At 37.4% G+C, this 18619-nt stretch overlaps 1 protein-coding gene across 2 annotated transcripts in view; it reads right to left on the bottom strand.

The window, feature by feature from the left end:
- The window catches only part of STK39 (serine/threonine kinase 39), a 323317-nt gene that overhangs the window by 102336 nt on the left and 202362 nt on the right, over window positions 1-18619 (bottom strand). For both annotated transcript variants that reach the window (XM_043998694.1, XM_043998695.1), the window contains exons 11-12: window positions 5164-5286; window positions 5000-5029 (exon numbers count right to left, since the gene is read on the bottom strand). In XM_043998694.1, coding sequence (XP_043854629.1) covers window positions 5000-5029; window positions 5164-5286 — 153 coding nt within the window. The remainder of the gene's footprint in view (window positions 1-4999; window positions 5030-5163; window positions 5287-18619) is intronic.

Below are 18619 nucleotides of genomic sequence, written 5' to 3'. Positions count from 1 at the left end.
TTGGGGGTAAAAATGAACATTTTTCAGAGACGATAGGAGAGTATGGAGCTGCCCTTAATGATTCTAAGTCACCAGGCCCAGCTGAACTATCTCCCAGGGTACTTAAAGAAACCATGGAAATGTGACTGATGAGTTATTATCAAAGATTTTGAAAGAGCATGAAGAATATGAATGAGATGGGGGGGAGGCAGGTAGGTGGCTCAGTGGATAAGGAACCAGTCCTGGATTCAGGAGTACCTGAGTTCAAATCCAGCCTCAGACACTTGACACTTACTAGCTGTGTGACCCTGGGCAAGTCACTTAACTCCCATTGTTCCAGAAAAAAACCAAATAAACAAAAAAGAATAAGAATGAGATAAATGCTACAAGACTGCAAAGATGCATATTGTCCTGACTTTCAAAAACTGAAAGGGAAGTCATCAGGGGTAGGGGGAACAGTATCAAAAGGCTAGTAAAGCAGGATAATGCTGTCAATACCTAAATATATATGTAACCTACACTTCAGCAAAGCATTCTACAAGCATTTGGTGCTATTTTTTGGTAGAAAAGATAAAAAAAACCTGAGCTAGATGAAATTATAGTTAGGTTCAAAACTGACTGAATGACTGAGCTGTGATGGAAAGTTCAAAGCTAACTTAGAAGGTGATCTCTAGAGGAGCTTTCCAGGGATCTGGGCATGGCTTTGAACCCCTAACATTTATCAATGGCTTGGATAAAGGCATCTATGGTAGAGACAATTTGGTATATTGGCTAAAGTGTTGGGTACTCGGAGTCAGGAAGAACTGGATTCAAATCATACCCTAAAACCTTATGAGCAGCATGAACAAGGCTAAGTCATTTAATCTCTTTACTCCTTTGGAAAATGGAGATTAAAAACAGCTTCAGTCCTTACCCCTTAGGGATGTTGTGAGGATCAAATGAGACAGTAAGTAAAGCATCTGACAAATCTCAAAGTGCTACATGCCAACTGTTTGCCATTGTGATTATTATTACTATAGCACACTTATCAAATTTGCTGATTATGGAAAGCTCAAGAGAAATAGTCAACAGATTGCCTGAGAAAGGCAGGATTCCAACAGACCTCAAAAGACAAGAATGTTTGGCCAAAGCTGATAAGACAGAAAGAAGATGAATGTAAAAGTCTTACATGTAGAGCCTAAGCTAGGGTAGACAAGAATAGAGCAACGGTATATCTGGAGTAGTGGCCTCAGCTCTGTGGGCTGCACTTTAGGAAGGCCATTGAACAGCTTGGAGAGTAGATAACCAGAATGTTTAAAAAGGCCTTAAAATTTTGCCATAGGAAGATAAGTTAAAGTCCTTGGGACTCTAGCCCGTAGAAGGCTTTGGGGGAGAAAATATGCATTTCATAGCTGTAACCAAGGATTTCAAGAACTGTCATGGGGAAGGGGAGATAAGAGTTGCTCTGCTTGGCCCCAGAGGGCAGCCTAGGAATAACAGGTAGATATTACTGAGATGATTTAGCTTGAATCTAAGGAAAAATATCCCAAGGATTCAAGTGATCTAAAAGGTATAATATCATCCCATTAAGTGACAGTTGGTTCTCTCTTGGTGGAAGCCTTTACTGAGAGGCAGAATAGTTACCGGCATTCACAATTAGAAGGAATTCTTGTTCAGGTACCACTTATGTGTACATGTGTGTTTTTGTATGTATGCACGTGTGCTCACATGCAGTTATTTTGAATATAGAGTGCTTTAAGGTTTGCAAAAAGTTTAACATACATAATTATATTTGAGTCTCCTAACAACCCTGTACTATAGGGTACTGTAGGTGTTATTTTCCCTTTTTTACACATGAAGAAACTGAGGCTCAGAGAAATTAAGTGATTTGCCTGTGGTTGCATAGTAGTAAGTGGCAGAGGAAGGATCTGAACCAAGATCTTCCTCATTTTAAGTCCAGCGCTCTATCCACCACACCAGGTTAGATTAGGGGGACTCTGAGTTCCCTTGTTATGCTAGCTCCTAAGAGTGTGTAATTTATGAAGAAATTCTTAGGCATAACCACAAGGTCTACTTAACTAGTCACTCAGCCTTTTCAGTTTTATCCAACCTAGACAGTGACTTCCAACCCCTGGATAATAAGCTGTTTTTCTTGCTCTCTCTTCTTCATGGGAATGTGAAATACCATTAAGCAGACAAAACATTGTTTTTTACTTCACTCCATCTGGATGTTGTAGCCCCATGGAGTCCTTTCCTGATCTTCACCAGAATTATGCATTTACCTGTGCTCTCCATGCTTACCTTTGGCTTAGAAATGACGTAAACACCTGACAAACCACTCAGGTATTGATGAAAGGCACCGTAGTGTTGTGGATAGAGTGCTGAATTTGGAGTCAGGAGAGAACTGGGTTCAAATCCCACCTCTGATACTTACTAGCTGTGTGACCATGGGCAAGGCATTCAACCTCTCTGAGCCTCAGTTTCCTCATCTGTAAAATGGGGATAATAATAGCACCTACCTCACAGGGTTGTTCTGAGGAACAAGTGAGATAACATAGGTAGAGGTTTGAATTCTAGAATCTTTTTTGATGTATTTGTGTGACAGCCTGATGTACATTACAAGATCACAGTACCCCAAAACCTCATCTCTTTGTATTCCATGCAATTTAATTGGTTCTTTCTGACACTGCTAATACTGAAACATTTCTAACCACCATTTTGGGAAGATGCTGTGGTAAAAAAATTATTTGTGGTATATATATATATATATATATATATATATATATATATATATATATATATATATATATATATATATATATATGTATATCGGAAGTTTTAGCTGAATCATTTGAGAGTTGAGCACATGCTACTGAAGCGGCTTTTGAAGGACCTCCCTTATGGGGAAGAGACCACGATGAACTTCTGGGTCACCAGATTAAAACTGAGGGAGGAACGGAAGTTAGCTCTCTCTGGCTTTTAAAACTTAGCAGTGGCGGCGCATGCGGGTGAGAGGAAACACGTGGTTTGTGTTCCGCTCTGGGTGTGCTGGTTCTCGGCCTGGCTGGCAGTTTGGAATTCGGTGAGTTTTATAAAGAGAAATAGACTAAGCTTAGATCTAAGATTATCCATATATATTTCTACTTCCCTATTTCCCTAATTGGTATCACCTTTTGTTGTCTAATTAATTCCCAAGCAATAAAAACTAATCCCTCACAGATTAAAGCTCAGAGGCTTCTTTTTCTTAGTGGTCTGGGAGATATATATAGGGAAAAAGTTTAAAAGGGGAGTTTAATGCTCGTATATCCAATTTTGAATCTCACAATGCCAACCACCTAACCATGGCACCAAAATGAGGGGTGTGTGTGTGTGTGTGTGTGTGTGTGTGTGTGTGTGTGTGTGTGTGTATGCAATAAGAAATTTTGTTACAGCAATAGACTAAAGCAAAATAGAACTCTCTTTTCAAATTTCTTAAAACTAGGTAGAAATGATGAAACCTCAAATACACATACAAATAAAATCAGGGATATAGGACTTATCAAAAATATGTCTGAATCATAAGCTGATTAAATAATGAGATCTCTAAGAAGATACCAAGGTAGGGGATCATGTCTTCTTGGTGTAGAACTAAATAACCAGTGTTTAAAATGTTGGTTGAGACCTTTCAGTTGGTGTCTCTTTTCATTGCAAGGCAGTAATATCCTTCCTGGCAAGAGAATATTACTATTCCATGTTTTTTCTTAAACTCTGAGAAATATTTCAAATAGTACTATAACATACCTGTCAATCTTCATGAGGAAAGAACCACACACCTATCAGTCTGTACCAGTGATGTAAAGATTAAGTATCAGCCAGTCAAGTTCTTAATAGTACATTAGTAATGGTTGTTTGATTCAAAGCTGATACTGGAGCCATTTTCTTTCCTGGGCTAGTTTTTTATAGCTTTATAACAACAATGGTTTTCCATCCGTGACTCTGGGGTCAAATAATAGGCAAAAATGAGAAAGCAGGCAGAGCATAGGGAAGTATTCACAATGACTGGAAGACATTAGCTCTTCTGCCCAGTGTGACCTAAATTACATAAAACTTCTATTACATGGGACCATCACACACTGTAAAACAGGATTCTCTTCTTGATGAAAGACAGACTATTTTCATGTTTGGAAATTATTTTCATGCTTGGGAGTGGGGTGGGGAAAGAAAATCAATTTATAGAATAAATATTAGAGGAAAAATTATCTGAAGTAGATAGGGAAGTAGTCAAATGGAAAGGTAAATAGAAGAGACCAGTCAGATTCAGTTTAGGTACAGAGAAATAAAGGGCAGAACCACAAAATGGTAGTAGTTACAAAAGGGATTTTGTATAAACAGTATAGGAAAATAAGAGAACAGGGAAGTAGAGGGTTAAGGGATCGACCCATCCCTTCTGATTAGTTCCCACTGACTGGTGCCACTGACATAAGCCCAAACTAGAAGGCTGGCTACACTTAATCAAATAAAAATGCCTGGAGGATGTTGGGTATAAGTGTAAAGAGAATGAAGGATGCTGGGGTATACATATGATGTTTTTCTTTTCTTTTTATTTAATTTTGCCACAAGCACATAGTAATGACTAGTTCTGTATGATATTTAAATCTATTCTAACAGGCTGAAATTCTCTCTAAAAGAGTTACCAATTCCTTTGAAACATGGCCATCATTAGTCACAAGGAAATGGGGAAGTTAATAGATTCCAAAATTGAAAGTTGATCAAAAGATGACCAATTCTCAAAGAGAAGCTGTTGATAAAAGAGTATTCCCTTGCCAAACCAAGACTCATAGGAGACTTAAAAGATCAAGACCAGCAAATTCTGGGTGAATTTCCAGGATATTTTAACCAGTGACTTCCCATCAACAAAAATGATGATGACATTTTACCTTGGTTTCTGTGTTGTCATTCAAGTAGAGACTCAAAGCTTCAAAGTCTCTCTTCTAAATAATTAGTCCTGCATAGCAAAGGGGCAGGATAGGAATGAGATAAAAAAGGGAAGAAAACAACTCACCTCTGGATTTTCTTCTTTCACTCTTCGTGACTGTAAAACAAGTATCCAATGTTAATGCACAAAAGCTAACACGCCATATTTAAATGCCACAAAAAAAATACCACAGGTTAACCAGTTCTCCTTTGCTATAAGTGTAAACCCAAAGTTAAACAACTGCCTTATACCTTTTCTTGAGAAAATGCTGCTTTTCCTTCTTCACTCTTTTCATCCATTTCATCATCACTCCACTCCCAGTCTCCGTCTTCTGTCTTGTGAAGATGACCACTGGATCCAGGAACCCTTCTAACCTATTAAAATAACATACACACACAAATTCTTCAGTCATTCTTGGCCACACATTTGGGCATGTGCACGCACATGCGTGCATGGGCACACACACAGAGCTAAAGCTTTCACTAACACATCTACTTAGTTATTTGGCATATAACCCTCCCCAGCAATTACCTAGATGGTTATGCATTCATTGGCAACTAACTGCTGATTTAAATTTTAAAAGACCACACAGTCAGGACTCCACCTCTTCTGAAAATATTTTGTTCTCTGGAATGTCATAGGAGAACCTATTTTACCAAGGAGGAGAACAGAACATTTTGGAAGATGAAGGAGACTTAAGAAAATATAAGGAAAATGACATAAGGGCAAGCCCTTATAGTCTCTTAAAAATTAAGTTAAACACATCCACAAATGACTGCACACCCAATGCCATATGGAAAGAGTCAGAAATACAAAACAAAATGCATGCAAACAACATAATGCTGACAGGGCAAATACATGTAAATCAGACAGCCTAATGAAGCACACTAGGAGCACCCAGCGATCTAAATCCTAAATCAAAAAATCAAATACCCTTCGGTTGCCATCTTGCTCTTTTTCAGAACCTGACATCATGCTTGTTTTCCCAGGATTCTGCTCAGCCTACTTGAGCAAAACAAAACAGCATCAGACTATTCTTAACACACCTTGTAGCATTTATGAGACTCGTGAGATTGCTAGGAGCACAGCATGATAATCAGCAACCACACTGCTGTTTAGATTATAATCAGCCTTTTCTTAATTATCTCAAATTATTGAACTAAGTCAAGAGTGATCCATAGTGCATACTTTCCTAAGGTCTTATAGCTGAAATGGCAAAACTTAAAAAAAAAAAGGGGGGGGTGGTGGTGAAGAAGAGATGGTTTAGAATGAGGCTTTGATTCTGAAGTATTCTGCGTAAGGAAAAAAAATCAAGAAGCCATGTAATTAGCAAGTACATGCCAACAACCTATGATTCATGTAATTATGTGAATATATGTAGAAAAATCATTCTCCACCCTCATGCCCCCCCCCAGCTACTTCAAAGTCAATTCTTTAATTCTAACAAAAGCACTATAACATTTATGGTTAAGGTTTACAGTTCTACATGTCAGCTCAATTTGACATCTAAGGTACAGAACAGCAACAGCTGGTTCCCACTCTGATTTGGTATGAGGGTCTAGGAAAAGAAAGCAATTAACTGGGGCTTCAGAGTTCTAACTGTTCTGCAACTGAAAGTTTAAAAAGCAACCAGATTATTATCCATGGCTTCTAAAAAGAATTTAAATATCTTTTTATTTACAAAAGAAAAGAATCCCACACACACCTTTGAGGCACATTAGATCTTAATGTAAAAACCTCTTGGGACCCTGGTGAAATATTTTTCTCTTTGTAGTCAGAGGCACTGTAAAACCTAGTCTAAAGAGAGTGATTTTAATGGGATGTATTGATAGTAAGGCAAACTACTATAAAAGAAATGCTGAAACGCGCTTCAAAAATTTTTAAACAGATTGCTTTATTTAAAAGGCAATGAAGAGAGAGCTATGGATGAAAAAGTATTCTGTTGTTGTTGAACTGTACAGTTAAATTAACCCAGGCTATAAAAAAGACTTCTTGACAACAACATGAAAAAAAACAAAACATGACCTCAATGCTTACAATCAAATAAAAGAACTGAAATGTGCCCCCCCAACCCCCCACACTCGCCCTTCCTCCAGTGACATAACAGAAAACCATACTGACTGCTACCAAGGAATGGGAGCCACAATTCCATGCAATCTACTTTCAACAAATATTAGGTAGCCTAGAGGTCTAGAGGTGCAATGTACTCAGGGCACAAAGAACACAAACAAATGGTCCCAAACTGTCAAAACTTCTATTCCATCAGTACAAATAACTATAAATGATGCTTCAGAAGAGGAACAAAATTATGCCTCCGGTGTAATTTAAGCTTCTGGAATGTAAGGATGCTTTTACTACCTCTGTAGCCATGAGATAAAGAGCCAACCTTGGGAGTCAGGAAGCCCTGGGTTCAAGACCTATCTCTAACACTCATCTGAGGGGGGGGGCGGGGGTAAGGAAGAGCCCTACCTACCAAGTAGGATCTATAAAATAATAGACAAGTTACCAATCCATATCACACAGGAAACTTTCAGCACAGACCAGTAATCACCTACCAAGCACCCTGTACCTGGGACAGACTTAATAACTGTTTCTTGAATTAAAACCAAAGATACTGATGAATTATAATTTCTCAAGTTCCCACCAGAAACACTATATTTAAAAAATTTAAGAAATTTTATTCTTCCTGAAACTACTGAGAGGGAGAGGAGAATTGGAGAAAGAAGAAGAGAAAAAGAAGAGAGTTAAAAAAGAAAAAAAAAAACTCCAAATAAAATTCTGCTTCCAATCTTGGCCTTTAGTTTGTATTCTTCCCTTTCCAATCTCTCCCGCAGGGCTTGATCCATTTTATTTCCCAAAGTATGATTCATCTATAACCAATAAAATGCCCACCTACTTGCATTAGTTTTACTCTTTATAGTACTGACTTACCCACTTAGTTTTATTTACTAAAATCTAAAGAGATAAAATAAAATGTCAATGTTTACAACTGTAAAGGGGGAAGATAAGGTTAACTTGCACTTTAAGCAGTAACTGTGATTAGCATAAGGTAAAGAACAGTTTAAATCTGTCCATGGTTAATATAATGATACAGCAGTAACTAACTGTACCTCAGTATGAATATACCTTCTGCTAACCTTAGGGCTTGAGGAGGTTTTGGGGGAAGAAGAAAAGGAAGAGAATCTTAGCATAATCTAATTTACAGGCTCCATAGTATAACACTGTTCTCTACTGGGGAAAATCAAAAATTGACTATAAAAGTCCTTTCTGTGTACCAGAACGTGATCTGAGCTTTCCAGAGCTAGAGGAACCAAGTTTTTGTTTTTTTCCCAATTCCAAGAGAACTCCTTTTAGGAGCCAACCTAATTTAAATATAGGTGTGTGTATATCTCTCTCTATCTTTTGCAAAACCTATCTAGAAGTCACCTCCATAAAAGTAATATTGATGTGGAAAGTTCTTTAAAAATAAATAAATAGGGGGCAGCTAGGTGGCACAGTGGATAAAGCACCAGCCCTGGATTCAGGAAGACCTGAGTTGAAATCCAGCCTCAGACACTTGACACTTACTAGCTGTGTGACCCTGGGCAAGTCACTTAACCCCAATTGCCTCACCAAAAAATTAAATTAAATTAATAAATAAAACTTATAAAAACAAAATTAATTTCAAAAAATAATTTGGATAGAAAGGTAGCAGCATGGTTTTGCGGAGAGCCAGCCTTCACTCTGGATAACTAGGATTATAAACTGCTAAAAAACTACTAACCTGCATCAGTAGAGGTAGTTTCCTTACCCAGGAGTTCCCTATATCAAGGAAATCACAAATCTAGTCCACCTTATTTGCAATCTTATAATTTAGACAGTGTATATCACCCTCTATGGGAGGAAGGGAAGAAGGTCATGAGCATTCATAGGGTACCTATGATATGCCAGTGACAGTGCTAAATGTTTTTTGTTTGGTTTTTTTTGGTGGAACAGTGAGAGTTAAGTGACTTGCCCAAGGTCACATAGCTAGTAAGTATCTTTTGGTTTTGGGGTTTTGTTAGTAAGTGTCAAGCGTCTGAGGCCTGATTTGAATTCAGATCTTGCTGAATCTAGGGCTGGTGCTTTATCTACTGTGCCACCTGGCTGCCCCAAAATGCTCTTTTAATAAATATTATGTCATTTGACCTTCACAACAACCCTGCAAGGTAAGTGCTAATATTAGTCCATTTTACAGTTGAGAAAACTGGAACAGAAGTTCAGTGACTTGCCCAGTGTCACACAGCTAAGTGGCTGAGGACAGATTTGAACTTGGTTCTTCTTGAATCCAGGCCCAGAGCTCTATCTACTGTGCCACCTAGCTTGCCTCTATGGGTCCTCATCTAAAGAGTGATCTCAAAGGTCCTATCCTCTGATCTTACTTTCCTAGCAATTAAAATAGAGCTGTCAATTATATAGAGCTGTATGGTTTATAAAATTCCCTTCCAGATACCTCAGTGTGGTGAGGTATCTCACAATGGGCCCTAGGAGGGTGGACCATTGAAGAGCACAGGCTTTGGCAATTTCAAGTAAGATGGAAAAGCTTTGGGTACAGTACCTGTTCTAAACCTTATCTGTTGCCTAAGGGCTTTCCTGCCTAAATACAGAGGTTCATCACCAAGATGCCGAGGAATTAATAAATTTTGGTCAGAGGACCCACATAAGATAAAAATGCAAAATTTCCCCATTAACTTCTTTTTTTTTGGGGGGGGGGGGGAAGGCAGGGCAATGAGGGTTAAGTGACTTGCCCAGGGTCTCACAGCTACTAAGTATCAAATGTCTGAGGCCGGATTTGAACTCAGGTCCTCCTGAATCCAGGGCCGGTGCCTTATCCACTGTACCACCTAGCTGCCCCCCCCACCATTAACTTCTACATCTATGTCATGGTAACATAGTGGAAGCAACAGTGGAGAAAGGGAAGGGAGAGAGAGAGGGGTAATGCAGAGTGTATGAATATTAACCAAAATTGTGGTATCTCAAATGGGCAATCTTTGTGATGAGCACAAGCAAAAGAAGCTCACGTACCAACTCTTTGGCAAAGAACACAATGGAAAAATTCTATGATGATCAAGCAAAAATTAAATCCATCTATAACTAAACACCCAGTGACTTAATGGGAAGAGGGGCACAAAGGACAATACAAAACAAAACCAAGAACAACAACAGCAAAACCACCAAAGTTGGAAAACATAGTTTAACTAGAAATGAAAAGGCAAAAGACTTGCAACCCACCCAGAAGTCTCATAGTTTATATATGAAGATATACTTTCTTCAAGATGACTGTCAAAAATATCACACACACAAAAATCCCCAAACTAAACCAAAACAAGAAAAAGAAAATGATCACAACAGGCAAGAAATGCCTGACTACCAATGCAGCAGTTATATCAGAATCAGCTTCTTGTGTTCAATCAGATTATCCACTGGTTAGAACAAATGTCAAAATCAATACTAAATTAGAATAAAGGAGAAAAATGAGAAGCCATAGTAGCCAATTAAAATAGTTCCAACCCAACTACTTTAAATAATCTGCCAACTCCAAACAATGGGAAATGAAGAAAAGTAAAGATACTGAGTATCAACATTCCTTTGAAAAGTCTAATGGATGCAAAACAGTCACTACAAAGAGACCAAGAGAGCCCAGAAACTGCTTCAGCTGGCAAACATTTAATCTACTTGCCATGGAAAGACATAACAGCCAAGGGCAAAAACAGTCTATAGTATACATAAGTCTGTAAAACAAAATGGAAGACAATGATGGAAAACTACCAACACTTTTACTTCACAAAACAGGTAGATGGGGATGGGGGGATTTTAGAAGAAAATGAGCCTGCAGAGAGCTTGAAATGAGGCTTATCTATGCCAAATGGTCCCCAAAGCATTTCAAGATGAAATTGCAAAGAGAACAGATATGAAATGGAACCGATCACAGTGTACATACACATGACAATCTACTTTTATCATCAGTGAGAGCAGAACCGCATCTGTGTTCTACCACTTCAGCACCAAGTAGGCAAATGGTCATAACTTAAGAGAAGGAATTTGTGAACAGTGGTTGGGCACAAATTAATACAAACAGAAGAAAGCTCAGTTGGAGATAACCCAACTTGAAAGACACTCATGAATTTATTTCAAAGTGGTAAAGACTACAAAAGAACGGAAAAGATCACAGTACTATTACCAAAAAAACAGGGATGCAAGAAGGCATTTGCTACTTCTGACTATGGCTATTGTTTCATTTCTATATAATCTGAAACTGTAATGATTGAAGCATTTATCTAAATGTGATAAGGGGACAGGCAGATTTTCCATAAACACCTCACATTTCACAGACCGTATCTTTACAGGCACAAAACTGACTGGGCTGTATGGAGAATAAAAGATGCTGCTGTGTTTTTACTATTTATTTATGACCAAAAAAAAAAAACAACAAAACAAAACAACCCATTAATGTCAATAGAGAAACTTGCAGCCTTAAAGGCCTCCCTCAAAGAAGCAATGTCCCAGACATTGATTAAGATCATGCTACTATCTATCAGTCAAATAAGTATTTATTAAGCAACTACTATTGGCCAGACGTTATGTTAAACTCTGGGGATAAAAAGAAAGGCAAAAACAGTTACTGCCCTCAAGGAGTGCGCGATCTAATGAGGGAGACAACATGCAAACAGCTGTGTATAAAAATAAAGGCAAGATAAATTAGAGAGAATTTTGGAGAGAAGGCACTAGCAGTAAGGAGGATCAGGAAAGGTTTCTTGCAGAAGGAGGGGTTTAAAACGATTTAAAGGAAGCCAGGAAGCAAAAGATGAGGAAGGAAACCAAGAGGCATGGAGGTTGGGGAAAGTGGAACCAATGGTCTCGTGCATACAATATTAAGAAGACCAATGGCACTGAATTCTAAGTTCTAAGAAGCCTGGAAAAGTATAAAGAGACCATATTATGAAAACTTTAAAGACCAAAAAAAAAAAAAAAAGAGGTAATATTTTATCCTGCAGGTAACAAGGAGCTGCTGAAATTGACTGAATGGGGATGGGGGGAGGGACATGGTCAAAGCTTTAGGAAGATCACTTTGATAACCAAATGAAGAACAAATTGAAAGAAAGGCTTGAGGCAAAGAGACCAAAGGTCTATACCAGGACAGTGGCAGTGTCAGAAGAAAGAAGAGACATAGATATTACAAGAGCAGAATAGAAAATTCTTGGCAACAGATTGTATACAGGGGGTAAGAGTGAGGAAATGAGAACCACAGAGTTTGTGAGCTTGAGTGACTGGGAAGATGGCGGTGCCCCCAACAATAATACGGAAGTTAGGAAGAAAGGAGGAGGAAGATAATGAGTTCAGTTTGGGTCATGTCAAGTTTATGATCTACAGGATGTCCACTTCAAGATGTCTAATAGGCAGTTGGAGATACAAGACTAGAGGTCAAGACAGAGGTATGGTCTGGATAAAGAGGAGAATCATCTGTATAAATCCATTAAAGATATAACTATGGAGACATTAGTTTTCAACAACTCATTGAGTATCAGTATCAAGTGATGCATACAATAGGGAGACATGCTCACCTAAAGCATTCACCAGTTCCATGGATGGTAATCGGTGCAAAACCCAACTAGAAGAAAGAGTCTCTATTGATACTAAGGTCCCCAAATAATATTTGTGGATGACTGCATGCTGGGGACATCAAGTTCCAAAACACTATGGGGCCTCCTCAGAAAAAATCCCATCATTACTCAAAAGAGATTAGCCTCACCACCACACTGGAAAGTGGATTAAGAAACCCAATTATGACAGTTCAATGACGAGTCCATTAAGTTTGCTTAACTCTATATGTGCACCCAACCTTTTTATATACATACAAACCAAGATCTATCTTGGACAGATATTGCATATGGTCAGTGAACCAGGAAGAAGGCAGAAGACAACCTCAGTGTCCAGAAGAGACTGTTTTTGCCTTTTGTTGTATCCAGTGACTGGTACATAATAATTCCCAAATAAAAACTTGTTGTTATGACTTAGATTGAACTTGGTTAACAGCCCAGCAATTATCCAAAAACCCATCTTTTTAACACCGAACGATACTATGTGACTATGAATCAAGGAACATCCTTAGCTCAGAAGAATAAAAAGTACAGGTAACTCAAAGGGCAATGGAAAAAAGACATGATGGGTATAAATAGGCTGTAGCACATTACCAATGATAACATGTGTGTAAGAAATTATATAAAAGACACCACTGAATGGCTAGAAGAGGTTGGCAAGGATCATGTAATAGAAGGACAACCAACGAGCAGCCAAAATGCTGTACCGGTGCATACAAAATATATATATTTTTTAAAAAGGTAAGATTCTCTAACTCAAATCCTCTATGATTTATGTTAAGACACAGACAAGAATTGACAGGATTAGGAGGGGCTGTGATCTGCTCTATAAAAGGGATACCCACATTGGAGAAATCATAGATCTCTCAAAATATTTAAGATTTACAAAGTATTTTACATGTCCAACAAACCTGTGATCTAAGTTTTACAAGCATTCTTCAAATAAAATCAAGGGTCTCGGGAAATCTTTGTGACCTGACCAAGGTGACATGGTTAATAAGTAGATATTTAACATTAGGTATTCTGTTCTCTTTTCACAACATTACATTGTACCTTTTTCCTGCCTCCCTCTCCCTACCCTAGGAGGTAGGGGAGAAAATGTTGAAAGTGCTAATTATTTATTTTTGGAACTCTGAATGCCTTACTGTTAAATTGAATTTCTTCTGTTAAATGATTTGCTCATTGCTAAGACCAGAACATAGCAGAATGAATTCCATTCTCATTTTCCCAGATTGGGGCCAGGGTGGGGGGAACAAAACAATTTAGCCACTTCACGTACACCCTACTTTTCAGGAAGATGAGGTTAATTTATAAGATACCTAAGAATAACGACAATCTCAAAAATTCATCTCTCTGGAAATGGCAGGTAGTACAAGGTTAGAAAGACCTCTCTAAGTACCATCGATACAAAAGACAAGGGAAGAAAATGTAGTTGTGTTACTTACATGTGTATTGTACTTCTGGATAAGGAAATTAATTTTCTTCCCTTTCTCTAGGCCATGTCCTTAAAATCCAGATGGGGGACACATATGTCCACCAATTGGCTCTTCAACAAGGGTTTTCAATCTCACAGGAAAAGGAGACGAGCTCACCAGCGGATAGAAGAAACTAAAATTATGACTTCCTCCATGAAAATGAGCAAATTATTATAAACATGCAAGCTTAAATCTTGCAAATTGGTTGTGGATCTAATGACATAATGTTTGCATTTTTAATGTTTTGAAACTGTTACAACTTTTACATCTAAATTGTAATTATTTTAAAAGTTTAAGAAGAACATCGGTCTTCACATTATTTTAAGATAATAACTTAAAGACTAGTGTTTTGAAAATATGTAATAGAAGAGACCATACAAAATCCCTGGAGCTAATTTTAGGGAAAACAATAACACTTTGACATTTCAAATTCAGTAAACTGCTCATTTTCCAATTCTGTCATAGTATTTCTGGGTGTCTGCTTTTATAATGCTGTGTTCTTTGGAAGATAAATGATATTTCAGCATCAACCTAACTTAACGTTAGTTAATGCATCTTAAAAATCTGGTCCTTCAACCAGTCAAGATGTTCTATATAACAAATGTTGGAGTCTCTTAACATAAATATAGCAACCTTTAGTGTTTGGCTATTCTGATGAGTGCATTGTGCAGCTATTTTTCTTTATGTGTGCAAGACTATGTATGACTAGTTTCAGGAAGAGGAACAGATAGGAGAAGGAGGAAGAAGCTCTAAAATGCTAGAAGATAGACTTAATGTACAGCATGTTGTAAACAAATGGCAGCAAACACTCTCTTCTCTGCCATTCTATTAAGAAACACTATGAAAGGTGTTTTCTGAGAGTTGATTCAGGGGCAGCTAAGTAGCACAGTAGATAAAGCAACAGCCCTGGATTCAGCAGGACCTGAGTTCAAATCCAGCCTCAGACACTTGACACGTATTAGCTCTGTGACACTGGACAAGCCACTTAACCTTTATTGCCCCACCCAAATAAATAAGGGAGAAAGAGAAAGAGTTGATTAATAATGACCCTGAATCAGTACACCATACTTAAAACATCTTAATTTTTAAATGGATACATTTGTACTGTGTATAGCTTTAGTGTTAAATGTAACATTGCATTTTAATTTTTTTTAATTTTAATTTACTTAACAAATACTTATTAAATATCAAGGTAATACCAGTTTAGTTAAGAAATGATCTCTGACTTCATGAAAGTTACATTTTGGTATAGGAATGATATATAAAGAAACAATACATACCAGGTAACAATGGCTTTCCAACCCCCCACCTCCCCACAGATGGGTAATTCCACAAGATAGTATTTTTCAGTTGTGACCCTGCTACTGAATATATTCAGACTTAACAAAAAATTACTTTTGTCATGACAACTTGCTCTAGTCCTTTTCTCCCTAGTAAAATAGTGAAATTTTAAAACAAATTTACATTGGCCATAGTGAGTTAACTAGCTATGGGTAAATCCAATGACTCATTCTGCTAAATTTCATCATTCCTTCTGGTGGTATATAAAGGGATAAAGTAAGGAAACATGGGTCTAAAACCACTCTATTGACAATTACAGAAAAAAACCCCTCTAAAAACACAAATTAGTATAATGAAAAAATAATCATTCAGAAGTCTGGAATAGCTTTAGTAAAAGCTATACTTTTGCATCCCTATCAACATAACTACTCAGTGTAAAAAAAAAATCAAACTTGATAATGCTGCTCTTCAAATAATTATAATGGGGTTTTGTTACTCTGGAAACCAGACTGGAAGAATAATGCTATAAAATAGACTATTCAAAGGTTAAGAGATATTCTGAAGCTGTGGCACAAACCTTAGAGTAATAATTACATTTCTGGGTATGTTATCTAGTCCCGTCAAATTTCGATTATGTTATTTTACCAAGTTAGGGTGAGAAATAACAATGGTAATGACTTGGAAACAATAAAGTAGCAACTAATTTCGCTACTATTGTCTTTAAGTAATAAAGTTACTGGATGGCAAATGGATCTGTAACTTCAGTTATATTAAAAAAAAAAACAACAGGAGAAAATGGGAACTTTCAGTCTTGTTGAGTAAAATAAAATGAATGTGAAAAGAAAAAGGAAAACTAAGAATTTGGCAATGGAAAACAGAGCCCAACAGAAAAGCTGCTCAGCATATTGCAATCTGCAGCAAAAGACAGACTGTGAGGGAATTGAATTAAGAGGAACGAGAGGGGGGTGGGGGTGGGAAACAGGGAACAAAGAACAAAACCATAGCCATCATCTGCATGCAGCTGTGGCCAGATGAGAGTAGAGATTTACTGAAAACAGGAATGTTCTCACAAATATGGGACAAAATAGAAATCATGAGAACCAAAGAGTTATGATAGGATGGGTGGATGGATTCAATTACTTGACAGAACAGCAATAGCCAATTTTTGTTTCCATTGATCCTAGTAGATCCTGTATTATATTAATGCCTTGCAAGGTCATGCAAACAGAATGTCTTATGGGAAGGGTATTTAAATGGAAAATGTCTGAGGTGATTTTTCACTACTGTGTCTTAATGTGCTCTCAGTAACAGGTATGCCTTACATGTTAAGGCACATAACCAAATCATAAGGGGCGGTGTACTACTAAGGATCAGGCTGGTTAGGTTTGAATTATATACTCAACAAGTCCATCTCAAAAAATGCTTCTGAGGAATTACACCTTCTAAGTGACGCAATCAATCACCTATAGCAGTGCCTTAGAAGGACTCTGAATATGTCCTGATTTTGTATATTATGCTGATAATCTGATGGATCTGTGATTATCAGTGTATTTCCTTATAGCTGATTCAATGGTACAAATTTCTACTTCTTCCTCTGTGACTCTTGTCTATAGCCTTCAAAGAGGATTCATCCAACTTGTTGAGGTCCTTCTTTTACATCTATTGATGATTTGTGGGTATTAAGAGAGAATACATAGAATGATGTTTTCTAGCATAGGCACATCAATTTTTACCCGGAAGAGTCCTCAAGGAGAGTTTATAATATTTTATTTTTACTAAGAAGTTTAACAGGACCATGGGAAAAATTGAAAAACTTTTTAGGACTTCTGATGGAAGTATGGCTTGAGAATATTCTCATGAAAGTTTTGCAGAAGCATCCAAAACATTCCCAAATAACTCTTCATGGTGATACATTTCTGAGAGCATATGTGTATAATCCATTTCAAATGGCAACAACGTATTCTTTAGGCAGCTCCCTTTATCAACAATCTGGCAACATAACTATAGGGAAAACATTCATTCCCCCGTGCATACCAAAATGGACAGAATAACACATTGTCATAAACAAGCATATTTTAAACAGTTATCATTTTTCTTCAATACTAGCAATAAGCTTTGCAACTTCCCTGTGATGCAACTTTAAACATCAAAATGCCACTCTCAACCAATGAGTATGTATGTAATCTGTTATCCCTGTAAAATAAGAACACAGGTAGTATTTTTTTTCTAAATACAAAAAAAATCTGTATACCAAGCATGTAAAGATAGACAGAAGAAAAGAGGAAGACTTTTAAAAGATATCAGCAGGACTAGGCAAACCAGTAGCCAGGGTGGGAGAGTTTCACGATACTAATCAATAAGAATTAAGAATATATTTTGTGGGGCAGCTAGATGGCGCAGTGGGTAGAGCACTGGCCTTGGAGTCAGGAGTACCTGAGTTAAAATCCGGCCTCAGACACTTAACACTTACTAGCTGTGTGACCCTGGGCAAAGTCACTTAACCCCAATTGCCTCACTAAAAAAACAAAAAACAAAAGAATATATTTTGTGCCAAGTTCTAATGCTAAGTAGTGGTAATAAAATCATAAAGAATGAAACAACACCTTCTCACAATGAGCTTACATTCTTAGACAACAAACATATTAAAATATCTACGACATAAATATAAAGTTAATAAATTCAAATATAGACAAAGATGGAAAGTACTAGCAGTGAGGGGATGGATCAGGAAAAGTGTTATGAAGTATTGATTTACTTTCATAAACATTTATTGTAATGAAGTTTGGGCAATATTCAGCATTTCTAATCATTTAAAAACTTGATTTTATGTAGCTAATTTGAAAGGAAAAAATGTCTTACAGTGACTTTATAGATCATATCTAGTCAATAAATGCCTCTCATCAGGTTTTTCGAACACACAGGATATAAAGAACAAATCTGAGGCTCACTGATGTCACAGTTATTAATGTTGGTCTTTCCAAATTATCTGGCCTGGTAGGAGGATTGTCAGCACCTTTTCACATTATGGTCTAGGTTGCAATAAACTTCTGCTGTGGTGTTTGCTGTAGACCTCACAAATATGTCTGGAAAATTTTGCTGTTGCACTGAAAAAATATCCTGACAACTTTGGGCCAGTGCTTGAGTTAGGGATGATGAGTACTCAGATCCAGCTCATCTCAGCTCTAACAAAATGGCAAGCTGCCAGAAATTTATCCATTTCTTCTTTTCCTCCTCCTGTCGTAGGTAGTGATGAAGTTTCAGGATGGGAAGGGGGAATGATGGTAGAAATGAGAATAGAATAAGAAGGGAAAGACAGTTTCTAACAGGGTAGAAGC

The sequence above is a fragment of the Dromiciops gliroides genome, chromosome 3 (genome assembly GCF_019393635.1).
Source record: "Dromiciops gliroides isolate mDroGli1 chromosome 3, mDroGli1.pri, whole genome shotgun sequence".
Taxonomy (NCBI): domain Eukaryota; kingdom Metazoa; phylum Chordata; class Mammalia; order Microbiotheria; family Microbiotheriidae; genus Dromiciops; species Dromiciops gliroides.
This window is presented reverse-complemented; position numbering and strand designations above follow the sequence as displayed.